Genomic DNA, 18,672 nt, shown 5'->3' on the forward strand with positions numbered 1-18,672 from the left:
TGCTGTAGATGCTCACAAAGGGGTTTTGTGTATTTTATAAGGTTGTGACCCGTGCTGAAGGGAGAGTTCACACGCTTGTTCTTAGAGACGTCAAGTTAACAGATGCAGGAGAAGTATCACTGACAGCAAAAGATTTCAGAACTCAAGCAAATCTTTTTGTGAAAGGTAAGTCAGTCATTTTAGTTAAACCATCATCAGTATTAATGATCTATTCATGATTCATCCTGGAACAGGATGCTAATACACACTATGTATCAAATGAGTGGGATCATATATACAATATTGAACTGGTAGATAACTTTCCTGATTAAAAAGCCACCTAATTAAAATCTCTACATTTCAAAGAAGGGCTGAACAAGGGAAAACACTGGAAATGTGTCAGATGTGGGAGATGAAGCAGTTCTTAGGGCTTCCAGGGCTTTGCTGCAGATTTGAACATTAAATTGGCCTCAAGAGGACCCATAAATACTGGCCTTTGTGGCTCTCTGTGGCTTTTTCTGTTCTTTTGCATATCCAGAAACCTATGAGAGTATAACTGCACCATCAGTCAAGGAACATAACATTGTCTGTATACTTGTACTGCTTGCAAGCTGTGTATCAAGAAGTAAAAGAACTGCACACACTAATCCAGTAATTCAAGGAAAAATTGAGAAAACCCCAAATATTCTCTAAGTTCACAGTATAACTTGAGACTCACTGAGATCACATGGATACGGTTCAGCTAAAGAAATTGAGTTGGAAGGCTTTGTAAATAAAAACCCCATGGACAAGGATATCATTCAGTCTAATCTTACAGTAGGCCGAAAATGAGAAAATTACCTGAATTACCAAAAAATGCATGTGCATTAAAAATAAAAAATATTTTAAGAAACCTTCAGTAGGGACATCTAAGAGCCTTTTTGACTTTCAGTCAAGGAAAATCAGTAAACATGCGGACATTTCTGTACAAGCAGAAGACTGGCTGTAATTTAGATCTTTTCTATCAGAAATGTATCTGTTTCTTTTAGAACCCCCAGTTGAATTTACTAAACCACTAGAGGACCAGACTGTTGAAGAGGAGGCCACTGCAGTACTGGAATGTGAAGTTTCCAGGGAAAATGCAAAAGTTAAATGGTTCAAAAACGGAGAAGAAATTCACAAATCAAAGAAGTATGATATAATTTCTGATGGCAGGGTCAGAAAACTCATCATCCGCGGCTGCACACTGGATGATGCAAAAACATATGCCTGTGATGCTAAGGATTTTAAGACATCATGTTTTCTCAATGTGGAGCGTGAGTAATTTAAGATTTCTACAAAATGTCTAGGTGCTATAAAAGCAATGTACTAATGTCTATGATTGGCAGTAATATCAACATTGGCAATTTTTTACTTATCTTTACTTATTTTTTACTTATCTAGACTTCCTTCGACTAAAAATTTTCTATTCTCTTACAGCTATTCGCGTTGAGTTCCTGAAACCCCTGACTGACCTTGAGGTTAAAGAAAAACAATCTGCTCGGTTTGAGTGTGAAATTTCTCGTCCAAATGTCAAGGTCTGTAGTACCACTTTTTAATCTGAGTAACTCCTTCAGCTAGAGGGGAAAACCTTATTATATATTGCTATAAAAGAACACACTGAAATCTATGATGAGGATGTTAATATTAATAACCATGTTAATTTGTTCTGAAACAGGTGAAGTGGTTTAAGGATGGCATGGAAATTAGAAAAGGCAAAAAGTATGACATAATTTCTAAAGGTGCAGAACACATTCTTGTCATCAGTAAATGTGTCTTTGATGATGAAGCTGAATATTCCTGTGAAGCAAAAACAGCTCGAACGTCTGGCCTACTTACAGTGATAGGTAAGTGATAGTGTTTTAGAATCCAATATGTGAACGATAAAAAATGTGAGAGTGGGGTTTTTTAATGACAGGCTTTCATCATCTTTCAAAATTCTTTTTGCAGAGGAAGAGGCTGTTTTCACAAAAAATCTTCCTGACCTTGAAGTAAATGAAAATGACACTGTAAAATTGATCTGTGAAGTTTCAAAGCCTAATGCTGAAGTTACTTGGCTTAAAGGAGATGAAGAGGTGCCTGATGGTGGTAGATTTGAACACATTGCTGATGGTAGAAAGAGAATTCTTGTTATACATAATGCTCATCCTGAAGATGCTGGCAAATACACTTGCAAGCTCCCAAGCTCAAGTACGACAGGGAAACTTACTGTACATGGTAAGAGCACTACTTTGGTGGGCTTTTATCCTGGAGATAAAGAATAAAATTTAAAACATTAAAAAATCAGTAATAATACACAACTTGGTTTATTCCATTCACAACTAAAAATGAAATAAAATAAAATAAAATAATAAAATATGTATCTACAAAAATGTTTTCTTTCAGAACTTGCAGCAGAATTTCTTACCAGACCACAAAATCTTGAGGTGCTTGAAGGAGAAAAAGCTGAATTTGTCTGTTCAGTATCCAAAGAAGCCATTTCAGTACAGTGGCTGAGGGGTGACACAGTCCTGGAGCCTGGTGATAAGTACGACATCATTTCAGATGGCAAAAAGAGAACACTTGTGGTTAAAGACTCTATTCTAGGAGATACAGGAATGTATACTGTGATGGTTGGTGATGCTAAAGCTACAGCACACTTAGGAGTGATTGGTAAGTTTTATTTTAACAATGTCTAGGTGCACATTTTGTTGCATTCTTTATACTACATGACGTCCTATTTCTTCTTTTTTCTCAATTTCAGAAAAACTCAAGATTATAACTCCTCTTAAGGACCAAGAAGTTAATGAGTGTCAAGAAATTATCTTCAACTGTGAAGTCAATAAAGAGGGTGCCAAAGAGAAATGGTACAAAAATGATGAGGCAATATTTGATAGTGCAAAGTACATTATTGTTCAGAAGGGTGTAGTCTACACTCTCAGAATCAGAGATGCAGAGTTGAAAGATCAAGCTACCTACACCATCTCACTGACAAACCAGAGAGGTGAACACGTTAAAAGCTCTGCTGCCTTAAAAGTATTAGGTAAGTAAGTTGCACTACATTAAAATTGTTTCATCATTTACGTTCAATTTCATATGCGGATGTAAAAATGTTCACTTTTTGTCATAACAGAGGAGGATCTCAGAATTGTTGAGCCCCTTGAAGACATTGAGACCATGGAAAAGAAAACCGTCACATTCTGGTGCAAAGTCAATCGCCTTAATGCAACTCTCAAATGGACAAAGAATGGAGAAGAGATCACGTTTGACAGGCGCATTTTGTACAAAATTGATAAATTCAAGCACTCATTGATCATTAAAGACTGTGGATTTATAGATGAAGGTGAATACACTGTTACTGCTGGACAAGACAAATCAGTTGCAGAGCTTCTCATCACAGAAGCACCAGCAGACTTCACTGAACATCTTCAGGATCAGACGGTCACTGAATTTGATGATGCTGTCTTTACGTGCCAGCTTTCCAAAGAGAAAGTCAGTGTAAAATGGTACAGAAATGGAAGAGAAATCAAAGAAGGCAAAAAGTACGTGCCTTTTATTATGCTTCTGAATGTGCTAAACATGCTTGTTTTACTTTATTGCTTTGTCTGGAAACTAAAATACTGCTTATTTTTCTCCCCTATAAAGATACCAATTTGAAAAGGATGGAAATCTGCACAGATTAATCATAAAAGACTGTAGACTAGATGATGAGTGTGAATATTCCTGTGGAGTGGATGACAGGAGATCTAGGGCAAGACTTTTTGTTGAAGGTATGTGTAAAATTGAACGGGATTTATTTCTGCCTTATTTAATAATAGTAGAAACAATAAAAAAATGATACCAAATAAATTAACATTTATTTCAGAAATCCCTGTTGAGATTATTCGACCACCACAAGATATTTATGAAGCTCCTGGTGCAGATGTCATCTTCATGGCTGAATTGAACAAAGATGGTGTGGAAGTCAAGTGGTTGAGAAACAACATGATCATCATCCAAGGTGACAAACATCAGATGATGAGCGAAGGGAAGGTCCACAGGTTGCAGGTGTGCGACATAAAGCCCCGTGACCAAGGGGAATACAGATTTATTGCCAAAGATAAGGAAGCTAGAGCTAAGCTTGAATTAGCTGGTAAGTTGCTTGCTTTGTGCTGCTTTTATAAAATCTTAGATTAGTGAACTCCTGTTTAACTAAATTGATTTTTGGTCTTTCAAAGAGTTGAACTAAAATGAATATACAAGGAGTCTGAGAAAAGTGTTAAAATATTTGAAGTTTGTTTAACAAGTCTGTAAAACTATATGAATATGAATTTAAACAACGAACATTTTTTGTTATACCATGCTTATCTACCTGTTGAGGAAAATATGTCTCTTTCCAAGGTGCATATAGCAAAGAGCAAGATTTAAGCTTAAAGGAGCTTTAAGCTTTTCATTAAGTCACAAAAAAATATGAAGATTATTTGGCCTACTCATTTAAGTCATTTAAGATATTTAATTCCTAATTTGTCTATTTTACAGAATCAACCAATAAAATAATTAAATTAGTTCTCAAAAAGCAACTCTTTCCTGATTTTATAGGAAGACACAATACCTACCAACCAGCCTGTATTTCTTTCTCTGGACTTGTCCAATGAGTCTATGAAGGATTTCCTTAGAATTCCTTTTTTACTCCTTTAGAATTAGGTCCTTTTACTTTTCTATGTTAGCTTCTTTGCTGACTGCACAAATACATCAATTTTTAATATATATATGCAAGTACTGACTTTTCACATTCATCTTTCTTAGCTGCACCTAAAATCAAGACTGGTGATCAAAATCTTGTGGTTGATGTTGGGAAGCCTTTAACTATGACTGTCCCGTATGATGCCTACCCAAGAGCAGAAGCCGAATGGTTGAAAGCAGGGGAAAGTCTGCCCACAACAACTGTTGATACAACAACTGATTGCACTACCTTCAAAATTCATGAAGCAAAGAAATCAGATAAGGGAAGGTACAGGGTTGTGCTTCGAAACAAACATGGCCAGGCAGAAGCATTCATCAATGTAGAGGTCATTGGTAAGTAGTCGTATTATTAAAACCTTGGTTAACATTATTTCACAGAATAAAAAAGCTTTTATTGAGGGGGAAGCCCTCTGCTTCCCTTCATGGGGAAGCTGTAGATCATATTGAGGTCTCCCCTCAGACTCCTCTTCTCTAGCCAGAGGGAAAAAAATAGATGCAATGCCCTGAAGTATTGTCATATCTTTAATAGATGTTCCAGGTCCAGTTAGAAACTTGGAAGTCACTGAAACTTATGATGGTGAAGTTGGTCTCGCATGGCAAGAACCAGAAAGTGATGGTGGAAGTAAAATCATAGGCTACGTCGTCGAAAGACGTGATGTCAAGCGTAAGACCTGGATTGTGGTCACAGATCGTGCTGAAAATTGTGAATACACTGTTACTGGACTTCAGAAGGGAGGAGTTGAATACCTCTTCCGTGTTAGTGCACGCAACAGAGTGGGCACTGGTGAGCCAGTGGAAACAGACACACCTGTGGAAGCTAAGAGCAAATTTGGTGAGCAGCAGTTGTGAAAAAACTCAGTGTTTGATGACTGTGTAAGAAAAACAGTTACAAATGCTAACAATAGGTAAAACCTACATACCTTCTTTTTCCTTTTTCATCCTAAAATAAAATGCAGATGTTCCTGGTCCTCCTCAAAATGTAGAAGTTACTGATGTGAACAGGTTTGGAGCCACACTTAGCTGGGAACCACCTGAGTATGATGGAGGATCTCCAATTACTGGCTATGTTATTGAACTGCGTAACAGAGCTACCATCAGATGGGAGCCAACTATGACCACAGGAGCTGATGAACTGTCAGCTGTCCTGACTGATGTTGTGGAAAATGAAGAATATTTCTTCAGAGTAAGAGCTCAAAACATGGTTGGAGTTGGCAAACCAAGTCCTGCTACACGTGCAGTAAAAATCATGGACCCAATAGGTAAGTATGCAAAGTATGTGTAATTATGATTCCATTATGAGACAGGAACATTTTGGATGCTATGCATGCAGGCAAGTTCAGTTGATGAATCTGTGTGCTGGAAATACTGTGTACAGTCAGATTTTCCCCTCTTTTATCCTTCAAACATAGCAGGAGTACCTTGCTACCATATGGTTTAGTAAGAACTTCCAATATTTTTTCTCTGAAGTTAGGATCCAACCTCAGTTTTAAAAATTGGTTTAGAAAAAGCTATGCAAAGGCTTTAAAAAGAGTACTGTAAGGTAGAAACAGTTAATTTGCAGAACCATGCTCCTTTGTCAGTTGCGCAAATGTATTTGTTTCACATTTTTTTCAGAGAGACCAAGTCCTCCCATTAACCTTGAGCATTCAGATCAAACTAAGTCATCAGTTCAGCTCACATGGGAACCTCCTCTCGAAGATGGAGGGAGTCCAATCTTAGGCTATATTGTTGAAAGGCAAGAGGAAGGAACAGACAAGTGGATTCGTTGTAATCCTAAACTAGTACCTGCTCTTACTTTTAAGGTATGATATTCTCTTCATCAACAGGTAAAATGTGTAGATCATCTTTAATATGAGTTAGTAAATGATTGTTTGTGCTTTTTAGGTAACTGGATTGAAACAAGGATCCAGTTATTACTACAGAGTCTCAGCAGAAAATGCAGCTGGTGTGTCTGACCCAGCAGAGGCTATTGGGCCATTAACTGCAGATGATACTTTTGGTAAGCCATATGCTATTTATTAAAAACAATTAATCAGATAAGGCACACAGTTAAAGTGCATCTTGTGGGTAACATGTATATTTTTCACCAGATAACTGGCACACCTGAGACATTTGAGATTACAAGCTATTTCTCCTCCATTATGAATGCTGCAGATAATTATCTGTACTGTTAGATAGAGGCTTGTTAGGTTGCCTGAGGAGCAAGGCATGACCTTTTGTCTCCTGACCTACTTTTGTGGAAGGTGAGAGGTAACAGAAGGAAAGAAAGGCAGAAGGAAAGAGAAGATACCTGAAAAGAAAATTAAACAATGCAGAGTTTTTACATTAAAGGGTAAATCAGATGTCATACTTTTTAATACTAATCTCCCTTACCATCTCACGTATTTTTTAAAAAACCCAAAACATTTAGCCAGAAGAGGTAGGGAGTCGTAAGACAAAGCTAGGTTTAGACAGGCTGAGATACAGCAAGCTAGACCTGCAGGCTGAGATACAGTCAGAATCAGCCTCTCAACACAATTATCATTAGCCGTGTTTATAACATCTCAAAATAATTCATTTAATCCATTTTCCTTTTTTTCCAGTTGGACCTACAATGGACCTAAGTGCATTTAAGGATGGGCTGGAAGTTATTGTTCCAGAGCCAATCAAGATCCATGTTCCCACCACTGGGTACCCAGTGCCAACTGCCACATGGTCTTTTGGTGACCAAGTCTTAGAAGAGGGTGATCGTGTGAAAATGAAGACCACTGCCTCCTTTGCAGAACTTGTAATTACTCCGAGTGAGCGCCCAGACAAGGGAATTTATTACTTAACATTAAAAAACCCTGTGTCATCTGTTTCAGGAGAAATTAATGTTAATGTCATTGGTAAGTGAACATGTATGTATTCTAACAATAACATTCCATATTTTTCTTGCTAAAATTTAATTAGGTTAATAATGTGTAATCTCACAACATCCAACCAAGTATATTAAAATAGAACTGAAAACTAAAAGTCCTTCCTCAAAAAGCTTCTTTTCTAGTTTTCAATATGCAGCTTTTTTGTTTAAAGAGGAATGACTTAACAAGACTAAGTCTTCTGGTAGATACATTACATAGAGATCATCTATCAAACACCAATTACAAAATAATGCAATTTCTGTGACTTCTAGCCTGTCCAAGTGCACCAAGAGAACTAAATGTTTTAGAAGTGCTCAGGAGTACAGTACAGCTCGCATGGGAACCTCCAGAGGATGATGGCGGAAGTCCAGTTACTGGCTATATAATTGAAAAACGTGAAGTAAGCCGGAAAACATGGAGCAAAGTAAGTTCATTCTTTCTCATTTAAATTTCCATTGCTATATTATTTCCACTGACTTTTGTGTCTTATTTTGGTAATCACTCTTTGGAAATAAATTTTAAAAACACATTGCAACCTTTCTTCTCTTTAGGTTATGGATCATATTGTTGACCAAGAATTCACTGTACCTGACCTTGTCCAAGGGAAAGAATATTTATTCAGAGTTTCTGCATGCAATAAATGTGGCCCTGGAGAGCCTGCATATATTGATGAACCTGTAAATATGTCAATACCAGCAAGTGAGCATATTTGAAATTCTGCTGATTTTCTTCAAAATAAGATGTAAAAATAATCTATCTTCCTTAGACTGGTTTCTAAGACCCCATATGTTTTTAATTTTTAATAGCGGTTCCCGACCCACCAGAAAATGTTAAATGGAGAAATCCAACATCAAAAGGAATCTTCCTAACATGGGAGCCTCCCAAATATGATGGTGGTGCCCGCATTAAGGGTTATCTGGTAGAAAAATGCCTACGTGGTACAGACAAGTGGGAGATATGTGGGGAGCCTGTTATTGAAACAAAGTAAGTAAATCAACACAGTAGATATATCCTCTTAACTAATTGTGCCATCCTCACCACTCTAAATACTTGAATTTTTAACATTTTTTTTAACAGAATGGAAGTAACAAAGCTCAAGGAGGGAGAGTGGTATGCTTATCGGGTTAAGGCTTTGAACAGAATGGGAGCGAGTAGGCCAAGTAAGCCAACTGATGATATCCAGGCCATTGATTCAAAAGGTAACTACTTCACTTGCTAAATTGCCATAGATGCTTTATTTTTACCAGTCTCTGAACTACTGTTTCTATAACAACATTTTCATTCTCTCCTAAATCAGAGGCTCCAGAAATTTTCTTAGATGTGAAGCTTCTTGCTGGACTCACTGTGAAAGCTGGAACCAAAATTGAGCTGCCAGCTAAAGTAACTGGAAAGCCTGAGCCCCGGATTACTTGGACCAAAGCTGACAAAATTTTGAGACCTGACAACAGAATCACCATTGAAAGCCAGCCTAATCATTCTACAGTCACTATTACAGACAGCAAGAGGAGTGACAGTGGAACCTATATTATAGAAGCTGTAAATTCCAGTGGACGTGCTACTGCTGTTGTTGAAGTTAATGTTCTTGGTATGCATGTATTTTATGTTGTTTGTATAAATCATTAGTAACGTACCACAGTATGCATGCAGAATATTAACACTCACATCTTGTCCTCTACAGATAAACCTGGTCCACCAGCTGCATTTGATGTATCAGAAATTACAAATGAATCCTGCCTTCTGACATGGAATCCTCCACGAGATGATGGGGGTTCTAAAATTACCAACTACGTCCTTGAGAAAAGAGCTACAGACAGTGAAATATGGGACAAGTTGTCATCAACTATTAAAGATACAAAATTCAGAGCTACTAATTTAACTCCTCATAAAGAATATGTGTTTCGAGTCAGTGCTGAGAACATGTATGGTGTTGGGGAGCCAGCACAGTGCAGCCCCATCATTGCCAAATATTCATTTGGTTAGTTAATTAAATTAATGTTAAATTATTACAGTATTTTAACAGGAAAAAAACCCCTATCTGATGGGTTTGGTTTTTCTTTTTTTTTTAATTTATACAGATCCACCAGGCCCTCCAACAGGTCTCAAGCCTACAGAGGTCACTAAAGATTCAGTCACTTTAACATGGAATGAACCAGATGAAGATGGTGGCAGCCCCATAACTGGATACTGGGTTGAAAGATATGATCCTGAGCAGGATAAATGGATAAAATGCAACAAAATGCCAGTGAAAGATACAACATTCAAGTAAGACTACAGTCAGTTTAGGCTGAAATAGGTCACAGAGACATAAAAACGTAACATTAGCTTTTAAAATAAGTTTTACATTGTTCGTACTCTTTTTTTTCTAGTTTCTGTAAGTTTTGATCCAAATACCCCTGGTTGGTAGTTAGTTTTATCGAGGAGTGTCTTTACTGAAGAATTAATCAAGTCTTGTATCTTAATAATTTCTGTGTTTATTCTTAAGATACTCTAAAACAGCAGACATGGCCATCTCAAGTATCAATTTACCAAAATCCTTAGTTTTTTTCTTCTGATGCTATTATTAACTAAAAACCATGGAATATGTGAAAATCCAAGATGGTACTCAAAACATTTGTTTCTGTCATGGTGCACCATTTTAGTGTTGACAATGTATTGACATCATTAACAATAATTTGGGTACTTTCAGATTTTCCAAGTAATCTGTAGTATGAAGAGTGGAGAGAATAATGTTTTAGAAATTAATTAATGTCTTGGTTTGGTTTAATCAAACTTAATTTTTATTTCCAGAGTTAAAGGTCTTACAAATAAGAAGAAATATAAGTTCCGTGTCTTGGCAGAGAATCTTGCAGGACCTGGAAAACCAAGCAAGGAAACAGAGCCAATCTTAGTGAAAGATCCAATCGGTATAATAAACACATTTTTTAATTATTTAATTTAGCAACAACAACAGAAACAAAAAAATTGTTTTCAATGACATAATTAATATTGGTCTCTTGTCTAGATCCACCATGGCCTCCTGGAAAGCCAACTGTGAGAGATGTTGGCAAGACATTCCTAACCCTGAACTGGACAAAGCCAGAACACGATGGAGGGGCAAAGATTGAATCTTACGTTATTGAACTGCTGAAGACTGGAACAGACGAATGGGTGAGAGTGGCTGAAGGAGTTCCCACAACTGAACACTTCCTCAAAGATCTTATGGAGAAACAAGAATATTCATTCCGTGTAAGAGCTGTGAACAGGGCTGGCGAGAGTGAGCCTAGTGAACCCAGTGACCCTGTGCTGTGCAAGGAGAGGCTCTGTGAGTACTGTTTCAGAATGTGCTGCTACTCCAAATACACTGTCTCTGACTTTAAAAAAGGCCCATGTCTGTCTGTCTGTCTTTGTAGGTACCAAATGAACTCTTATGAAATACTAAAATCTGCCCTGCTTCAGTTCAGGAAATACAAAGTTTTGATAGTTTTGACCTTCCAAGATCTTTCATGGGAATTGCAACATCCTGGTTTACCTTCTTTTTCTCTTTTGCAGACCCTCCTTCACCACCCCGGTGGCTTGAAGTTATTAATATTACTAAAAACACAGCAGATCTTAAATGGACAGTACCAGAAAAAGATGGGGGTTCCCCAATTACCAACTACATTGTTGAAAAAAGAGATGTAAGGCGGAAAGGTTGGCAGACAGTTGACACAACAGTGAAAGATACCAAGTACACAGTGAGCCCACTGACTGAAGGCTCATTGTATGTGTTCCGTGTGGCTGCTGAAAATGCCATTGGACAGAGTGACTACTGTGAAATTGAAGACTCAGTGCTTGCTAAAGATACCTTCAGTAAGTTTTGATTCGCTTACTGAGTGATCAGTAGCTCACATATCATGAATTCATAGTTTTCTAATGTGTGCTTTTTTTTTTACGTTAGCGACCCCTGGACCTCCATATGCCCTTACAATAGTTGAAGTGAGAAAAGGCCATGTTGATTTAAAATGGGAACCACCTAAGAATGATGGTGGCAGACCGATTCAAAGGTAAGGTCATCTTAAGTTTGTGTAGGCTCCTGTAGATAAACATCTTTTAACAAATGAAGATATTTCTCTCACAATACTTAAGTTTTAAATGGACACATTTTATATAAAAATGAGGTGGATGGATGTAAGAGAAGCCATGTGGTCAAAGCAGTGAAGGGTTTTATTCTAAAATGTGGAAATTATGCAAATAAAATACCTAATGTGCCTGAACAATGAATGTGTGTCAACATCCTCAAAACAGCATTTAATAATACTGAACTGTGTATTAAAAAAAAAAAATGCTGCCATAGTTTCCTGTTCCTCCAGAATAGTAGCCACTTAGACTCATCTATCAAGTGATATTGTTACATTTTTCTTCTGCCTTAGTTTCTCATTCAAACTGTATACACTCAGCTAAAATCAAGACTTACCTCTTTTTTGTCCATTTTCTTCTTTATAATATGTTTCAAAGAGACTGTTTTACTCCTCTGGGTTGATTCTAACTTGTCTTTTTCTTTGGTTACCAAAGTATCTGTACTCTGAAATTCATCCTGAATGTCAGTTAGATTTTTCCTCTTTATAGTTTCATTCTTCCTCTCCTTCCCAATCACAGTAGCCACATCTGAACCCACAACTACAGAGATCTGCCTGAAGCAACAGAAGTCACTTAGTTTGTATTACTTTGCTACAGCCTGTCCTAAGCAGAATTTTGATAGCCGAATAGTAGTATCCACAAATATTCTCAATGGACTGACCACTGAGATCCAAACTAGCAAAGATTCAAGTAGTTTGGAGGTTCTTTTGCCTCTGCAGCTCTCTACAACCTGAGAACACACTTCAGTTCTAAAATACAGAGCACAGTTCAAGAACTGACTTTCAGGCCTGGGTCTGTCAGTGGTGTCAGCCCTATTAGGGGCTGAGACCTACTAGAACTAAGTGGCTAATGTCTGAAGAAAAGTTCATTGAAACTATTACCCATGATTCTCTTTACTTTTCCACTGTCTAAACTATTCTAATCTTTTCATCTATTTTCTTGAACAAGAAGTTTGAAGTGTTCCTATTTCAAGTGCCTGACGGTATTTTCCCCAATCTATTCAGATACGTTATTGAAAAGAAGGAAAAGTTAGCCACTCGCTGGGTAAAAGCTGGGAAGACAGCTGGTCCAGATTGCAATTTCAGAGTGACAGATGTCATTGAAGGTACAGATGTACAGTTCCAGGTTCGTGCAGAAAATGAAGCTGGATGTGGTCATCCCAGTGAACCAACTGACCTTGTCCATATTGAAGATCCAACAAGTAAGTAGAATAATACAGTGTATGAATTTTAGAAGCAGTGCACTGTGTAGAACAGATAATCTGGGAGGAAAATCACACAATACTTTTCCATTTCTGCAGGCCCTCCTTCACCTCCTCAGGATTTACATGTCACAGATGCAGGCCGAAAGCACATTTGCATTGCATGGAAACCTCCTGAGAAGAATGGTGGTAGTCCTATAATTGGATACAATGTTGAGATGTGCGAAGCAGGAACAGAAAAATGGATGCGAATCAATTCTCGTCCAATTAAAGATCTAAAGTGTAAAGTGGACGAGGGTGTTGTTCCAGACAAGGAATATGTGCTAAGAGTCAGAGCTGTCAATGCTGTTGGAGCTAGTGAGCCATCAGACATCTCAGAAAAAGTTGTTGCCAAGGACCCAGACTGTAAGAATAGATTCCTTTTTCTTTTTTTTCAGATCTGCATGACTAAAAAGAATGGTGTTTGGCAACTTTCTAATAACATTATGCTTACCTTTACAGGTAACCCAACCATTGATCTAAAAACTCGTGACATTGTTGTTGTTAAAGGACAGAAACTAAGTATCCCTGTACCCTTCAGAGCTGTTCCATCCCCAACTATAACATGGCACAAAGACGGCAAAGAGTTGAAAGCTGGTGACAGAACAACAATGAAGAGTGACTATACCTCTGCATTGCTTGAAGTGATAGACAGTGTTCATGCTGATGCTGGTGTTTATACTATTACACTCGAGAACAAGCTGGCATCAACAACTGGTTCAGTCAATGTCAAAGTCATAGGTAACTACATTATTCCATTCTGAGAAATATACTTATCTTCACTTGGGCCCTGCAGCTGACAGAAGAAAAGACTAGAAAGATGCTTCTGCCAGGTGTACAAATCACTTCAACTCAGACACATGTAGATTGCTATACAGGCAATGTTACAAAGTCCCATGAAACAACACCTTACCTTGAGTTGCCCTAACTATTCAGTGGCTGCTGAAAGCCCAATTATTTTGAATATAAAAATGTTTTAAGAATTCTGAGAATTTTTCACCTTTGGGAACATATATTTGGGAACATAAAATATGCTGTGCACTCCATATTTGTGGTCTTTGCTTTCTGCAAAGCAAAGCAATGAAATATAATTTAGCTAAATATCTATTTAGCTAAGTAATTTTTTCATTCTTATTTAAAACAGGTCCACCTGGACAGTGTAAAGACATTAAGGCAAGCGAAGTAACTAAGAATTCTTGCAAGGTATCCTGGGAGCCTCCAGACTTTGATGGTGGTACTCCTATTTTGCATTATGTTCTGGAACGCAGGGAAGCAGGTCGTAAAACATACATCCCAGTCATGTCTGGTGAAAATAAGCTTTCATGGCAAGTCAAAGATCTTATCCCAAACTGTGAATATTACTTCCGTGTTAAAGCTGTCAATAAGATTGGAGGAGGTGATTATCTTGAACTAAGAAACCCAATCATTGCAGAAGACCCGAAACGTAAGTTTGTCTTTCTCTTTAATAATCTTAAAAATTGAATTTTAAATAAAATCTTCATACTTCTTTTCTCATATGATCTTTTGATCTACTCTTTCACAGAGCCCCCAGATCCACCTGTCGACCTTGAAGTCCATAATCCAACATCAAAATCAGTAACTCTTACATGGAAACCACCCCTGTTTGATGGTGGAAGCAAGATCATGGGCTATATAATAGAAAAGCTTGCTAAGGGCAAGGAGAGGTGGGAGAGATGCAATGACTATCTGGTACCCTTACTAACTTACCCAGTGAAAGGCCTTGAAGAAGGAAAGGAATATCAGTTCCGTGTTCGTGCTGAGAATGCTGCTGGCATCAGCGAGCCTTCTCGGATTACTCCTTTTGTGAAAGCTGTGGATCCTATTGGTATGAATTTCTCATTTGATCATTTTTATTAATTGCCATACATCCTCAGACATACTGAAAATTCTACATTCCATTTCTCATTCTTTGTTATTACAGAGGCTCCAAAAGTCTTTCTTGCTGCAAACCTACAGTCTGGCCTTGAGGTGAAGAGAGGTGATGAGATCATACTTGAGGCACATATTTCAGGGTCACCCTATCCATCTATCACTTGGCTGAGGAATGATGAAGTTATCAGACCAGAGGATATCAAAAAGAGAGTAATAGCACCTAAAAAGAAGAAGGGTGAAGCTGAAGAAGAGAAACCTTTCCAGCTTTCACTGCCAGAACGTATGAGTGTAGACAACCATAAGGAAGGAGAGTCTATACTATCAATTCGTGACTCCATCAGAGCTGACCATGGCACATTTACAATTAAAGTAGAAAATGATCATGGAGTTGCAAAAGCCTCATGTGAAGTCAATGTGTTGGGTATGTAAAGAATGTCCTCAAAACACCTAGTTGTTCAGAGTACTAGGTAAGAAGTGCACAAGATGAGTACTCATAATTTTTCTTGGTTTACTGACAGATACACCTGGGCCTCCAGTCAACTTTGTATTTGAAGATTTGAGGAAAAATTCTGTCATTTGCAAGTGGGAACCTCCCCTTGATGATGGTGGAAGTGAAATCCTAAACTATGTACTGGAAAAGAAAGACAATACAAAAGCTGAAATGGGCTGGGTCACTGTCAGTGCAACACTCAGGCATTGCAAATTCCATGTAACAAAACTGATTGAAGGAAAAGAATATCTATTCCGCGTATTTGCTGAAAATAGAGTTGGAGCAGGACCACCATGTGTTTCAAAACCAATGACAGCTAAAGATCCTTTCTGTAAGTTTTAATTTTGGAGAACAACCTTTTCAGAAAACAAAGTGTTAAACTAAAGAGACTCCTAGAATACTCAGCTTTATCCGTGTGGATGTTTCCCAGAAGAAACTTGGCTATGTGATAATTATTGCACATTTTAAACCATTGAAATACAGGGAAATATCAAAAATATTCTAATTTCAATAGTAAACACATAAGAATGATGATCACAGTCATAAAACTTTACACTTAAAACACTTAACATCTGAATAGTGACATTCTCTGTGCTTTATAGACTAGTATTCTTACCAAAGAGACAACCATTGCAAATTTCATTGCTGGTTGCTGTTGGGAATCAAAGATTCTAAGAGAGCAGAAAAACTATGAATTACTTAAAATTAGTAATTTCTTAAATCTTCGTTCTCTCTTAGCTTTGCATAAGCTCTGAAGAGACAGCAATGATGACAAAACCACCTTTTTTTGTTTTTCAGCTCCACCAGATGCACCTAATAAGCCTGATGTGGAAGATGTAACCAGCAACAGTATGCTGGTTAAGTGGAACGAACCAAAAGATAATGGCAGCCCTATCATAGGATACTGGATTGAAAAACGTGAAATTAATAGTACTCATTGGGCTCGGGTCAACAGGAACCTTGTGAATGCTCTGGAAGTAAAAGTTGAAGGACTGTTGGAAGGTTTAACTTATATCTTTAGAGTATGTGCTGAAAATGCAGCTGGCCCTGGTAAATTTAGTCCACCATCAGATCCAAAAACTGCACAGGACCCAATAAGTAAGTGGCTTAGCAGAAGCTAATAGCAGACAGTTGACAAGATAGGATTCATAGCCTTTAACTTTGATTTACACTTATTTGTTTGTTTATTTATTAATAGTGCCACCTGGTCCACCGATTCCAAGGATTGCTGATACAAGTGCAACTTCTATTGAGCTAGAATGGGCACCTCCTGTGTACAATGGTGGTGGAGACATCACTGGTTACCACGTGTACAAACAACTGGTGGGAGTAAATGAGTGGTCACGATGTACAGCGAAACCCATTAAGGTTCTACAGTTTACTGTTGGAGAAGTCAGAGAAGGTGCAGACTATAAACTCCGTGTTACTGCACTCAATGCGGCTGGCGAAGGACCACCTGGGGAAACTGAACCCGCAACTGTTGCAGAACCTAAAGGTATTGCAATTGTGTTATTTTTAAGAAATATCCATCTGTTTATCCATCTCCCTCCCTTCAACTAATGAACTGCTTCTCTTTCTTCCACAGAGCCTCCCACTGTTGAGCTGGATGTTTCTGTGAAAGCAGGCATTCAGGTCATGGCTGGGCAGACTATTAAAATTCCTGCTACTGTGACAGGGCGTCCTACTCCCACCATTGTATGGGCTGTGGAGGAGGGTGAATTAGACAAAGATCGAGTTGTTATTGAAAATGTCGGCACAAAATCTGAGTTAACCATTAAGAATGCATTGAGAAAAGACCATGGAAGATATGTAATTACTGCTACCAATAGCAGTGGTTCAAAATCTGCAGGAACCAGAGTAGAAGTATTTGGTAAGAAAAATATTTTCTCAAATTAAATAAGCTTTTCTTTTGTTCAGTATGGGCTTTACCTTATTTGTTTGATTTTGTTTTTCAGATGTTCCCGGACCAGTCCTTGACCTAAAGCCAGTGGTCACAAACAGAAAGATGTGTTTGCTTAACTGGTCTGATCCTGAAGATGACGGTGGCAGTGAAATCATAGGCTTCATTGTTGAAAGGAAGGATGCCAAAATGCATACATGGAGACTGGCTGTAGACACAGACAGATCTAAATGTGATATTACAGGTCTAATTGAAGGGCAGGAATACAAATTCCGTGTTAGTGCCAAGAACAAATTTGGTACTGGTCCACCTGTTGAAATAGGACCCATTCTTGCAGTTGATCCATTAGGTAAGATGACTAATTTTACAGGGTTTTAAAAAGAAAAACATCAATGTCAGATGAATAAGACAATATTGTTGTCTTCTAGACAGAAAGTGTGTTTATTTTTCAACTACATGGATAGGTATCTGCCTTAGATTCATTAATTCAGTCAGATTTCTGAATCAGTTCTCTGAAGTTAATGTGGTCCTTTACATAGCAAAATACTGGTGCCTACTGAGTCAGTGCTTGTTACCTTTTTCTTCACATACATGAGAAACTTTATACTAGCCATAATCATACTCAGATTCTTTACATGCAAAAACTATGGTTTTAAAAGGCCAGAGCTACTGCATTCATATGATTTAAAATTCTCTGATTTTTAAATTTTCTTTTATTGTAATTTATCTCTGTTTAATAGGTCCTCCAACAGCACCTGAGAGGTTCATGTACACAGAGAGGACGAAGTCATCCATTACACTTGATTGGAAGCCACCACGCAGTGATGGTGGCAGTCCCATCTTAGGTTATATTGTTGAGAAGAGGAGACATGATTCAAAAGATTATGAAAGAGTTAATGCAAGGCTCTGTCCAAAAACATCTCTTCTTGTTGATAAACTGGATGAACTTCATATGTATGAATTCCGTGTGAAAGCTGTCAATGAGATTGGAGAAAGTGAGCCATCACTGCCCCTCAATGTAGTTATACAGGATGATGAAGGTATATCAGCTTTAAAGAAATCCATATAAATATCTTCAGAACACTTCAAAGCAATTTTTGTGCTTCATCTTCACTATGTCACTTTCCTTCTTTTCAGTACCTCCAGCTGTTACGTTGCGTTTGGCTGTGAGAGGAGATACTATCAAAGTCAAGGCAGGAGAACCAGTTAACATTCCTGCTGATGTAACAGGTCTGCCAATGCCGAAGATTGAATGGGACAAGAACGAAGTTTTAATTGACCAAACATCCGATGCACTTAAGATAACCAAGGAAGAGATATCTAGAAGTGAGGCAAAAACTGAACTTATCCTGCCTGCAGCAGTGAGGGATGATAAAGGCACTTATACTGTGAGAGCGTCCAATCGTCTTGGCACTGCATTTCGCAATGTGCATGTCGAAGTGTATGGTAAGGATGCAACATTTTAATAAAATGACAG

At 37.9% G+C, this 18,672-nt stretch overlaps 1 protein-coding gene across 20 annotated transcripts in view; it reads left to right on the forward strand.

Annotated features, from left to right (window-relative positions):
- The window catches only part of LOC138112916 (titin-like), a 241,572-nt gene that overhangs the window by 151,555 nt on the left and 71,345 nt on the right, over positions 1–18,672 (forward strand). For all 20 annotated transcript variants that reach the window (XM_069020545.1, XM_069020525.1, XM_069020531.1 and 17 more), the window contains 40 exons: positions 42–165; positions 1,008–1,274; positions 1,438–1,535; positions 1,676–1,844; positions 1,948–2,214; positions 2,383–2,649; positions 2,741–3,019; positions 3,110–3,518; positions 3,622–3,746; positions 3,842–4,108; positions 4,762–5,031; positions 5,228–5,530; positions 5,655–5,957; positions 6,313–6,500; positions 6,583–6,697; positions 7,281–7,565; positions 7,850–8,001; positions 8,129–8,276; positions 8,384–8,561; positions 8,655–8,776; positions 8,875–9,162; positions 9,256–9,552; positions 9,653–9,839; positions 10,365–10,480; positions 10,579–10,878; positions 11,106–11,405; positions 11,494–11,599; positions 12,677–12,873; positions 12,973–13,278; positions 13,375–13,653; positions 14,057–14,356; positions 14,456–14,758; positions 14,855–15,226; positions 15,324–15,626; positions 16,094–16,393; positions 16,494–16,790; positions 16,881–17,165; positions 17,251–17,544; positions 17,936–18,235; positions 18,333–18,641. In XM_069020545.1, coding sequence (XP_068876646.1) covers positions 42–165; positions 1,008–1,274; positions 1,438–1,535; positions 1,676–1,844; positions 1,948–2,214; positions 2,383–2,649; positions 2,741–3,019; positions 3,110–3,518; positions 3,622–3,746; positions 3,842–4,108; positions 4,762–5,031; positions 5,228–5,530; positions 5,655–5,957; positions 6,313–6,500; positions 6,583–6,697; positions 7,281–7,565; positions 7,850–8,001; positions 8,129–8,276; positions 8,384–8,561; positions 8,655–8,776; positions 8,875–9,162; positions 9,256–9,552; positions 9,653–9,839; positions 10,365–10,480; positions 10,579–10,878; positions 11,106–11,405; positions 11,494–11,599; positions 12,677–12,873; positions 12,973–13,278; positions 13,375–13,653; positions 14,057–14,356; positions 14,456–14,758; positions 14,855–15,226; positions 15,324–15,626; positions 16,094–16,393; positions 16,494–16,790; positions 16,881–17,165; positions 17,251–17,544; positions 17,936–18,235; positions 18,333–18,641 — 9,775 coding nt within the window. The remainder of the gene's footprint in view (positions 1–41; positions 166–1,007; positions 1,275–1,437; positions 1,536–1,675; positions 1,845–1,947; positions 2,215–2,382; positions 2,650–2,740; positions 3,020–3,109; positions 3,519–3,621; positions 3,747–3,841; positions 4,109–4,761; positions 5,032–5,227; positions 5,531–5,654; positions 5,958–6,312; positions 6,501–6,582; positions 6,698–7,280; positions 7,566–7,849; positions 8,002–8,128; positions 8,277–8,383; positions 8,562–8,654; positions 8,777–8,874; positions 9,163–9,255; positions 9,553–9,652; positions 9,840–10,364; positions 10,481–10,578; positions 10,879–11,105; positions 11,406–11,493; positions 11,600–12,676; positions 12,874–12,972; positions 13,279–13,374; positions 13,654–14,056; positions 14,357–14,455; positions 14,759–14,854; positions 15,227–15,323; positions 15,627–16,093; positions 16,394–16,493; positions 16,791–16,880; positions 17,166–17,250; positions 17,545–17,935; positions 18,236–18,332; positions 18,642–18,672) is intronic.

Source organism: Aphelocoma coerulescens, chromosome 7, assembly GCF_041296385.1.
Source record: "Aphelocoma coerulescens isolate FSJ_1873_10779 chromosome 7, UR_Acoe_1.0, whole genome shotgun sequence".
Classification (NCBI taxonomy): Eukaryota; Metazoa; Chordata; class Aves; order Passeriformes; family Corvidae; genus Aphelocoma; species Aphelocoma coerulescens.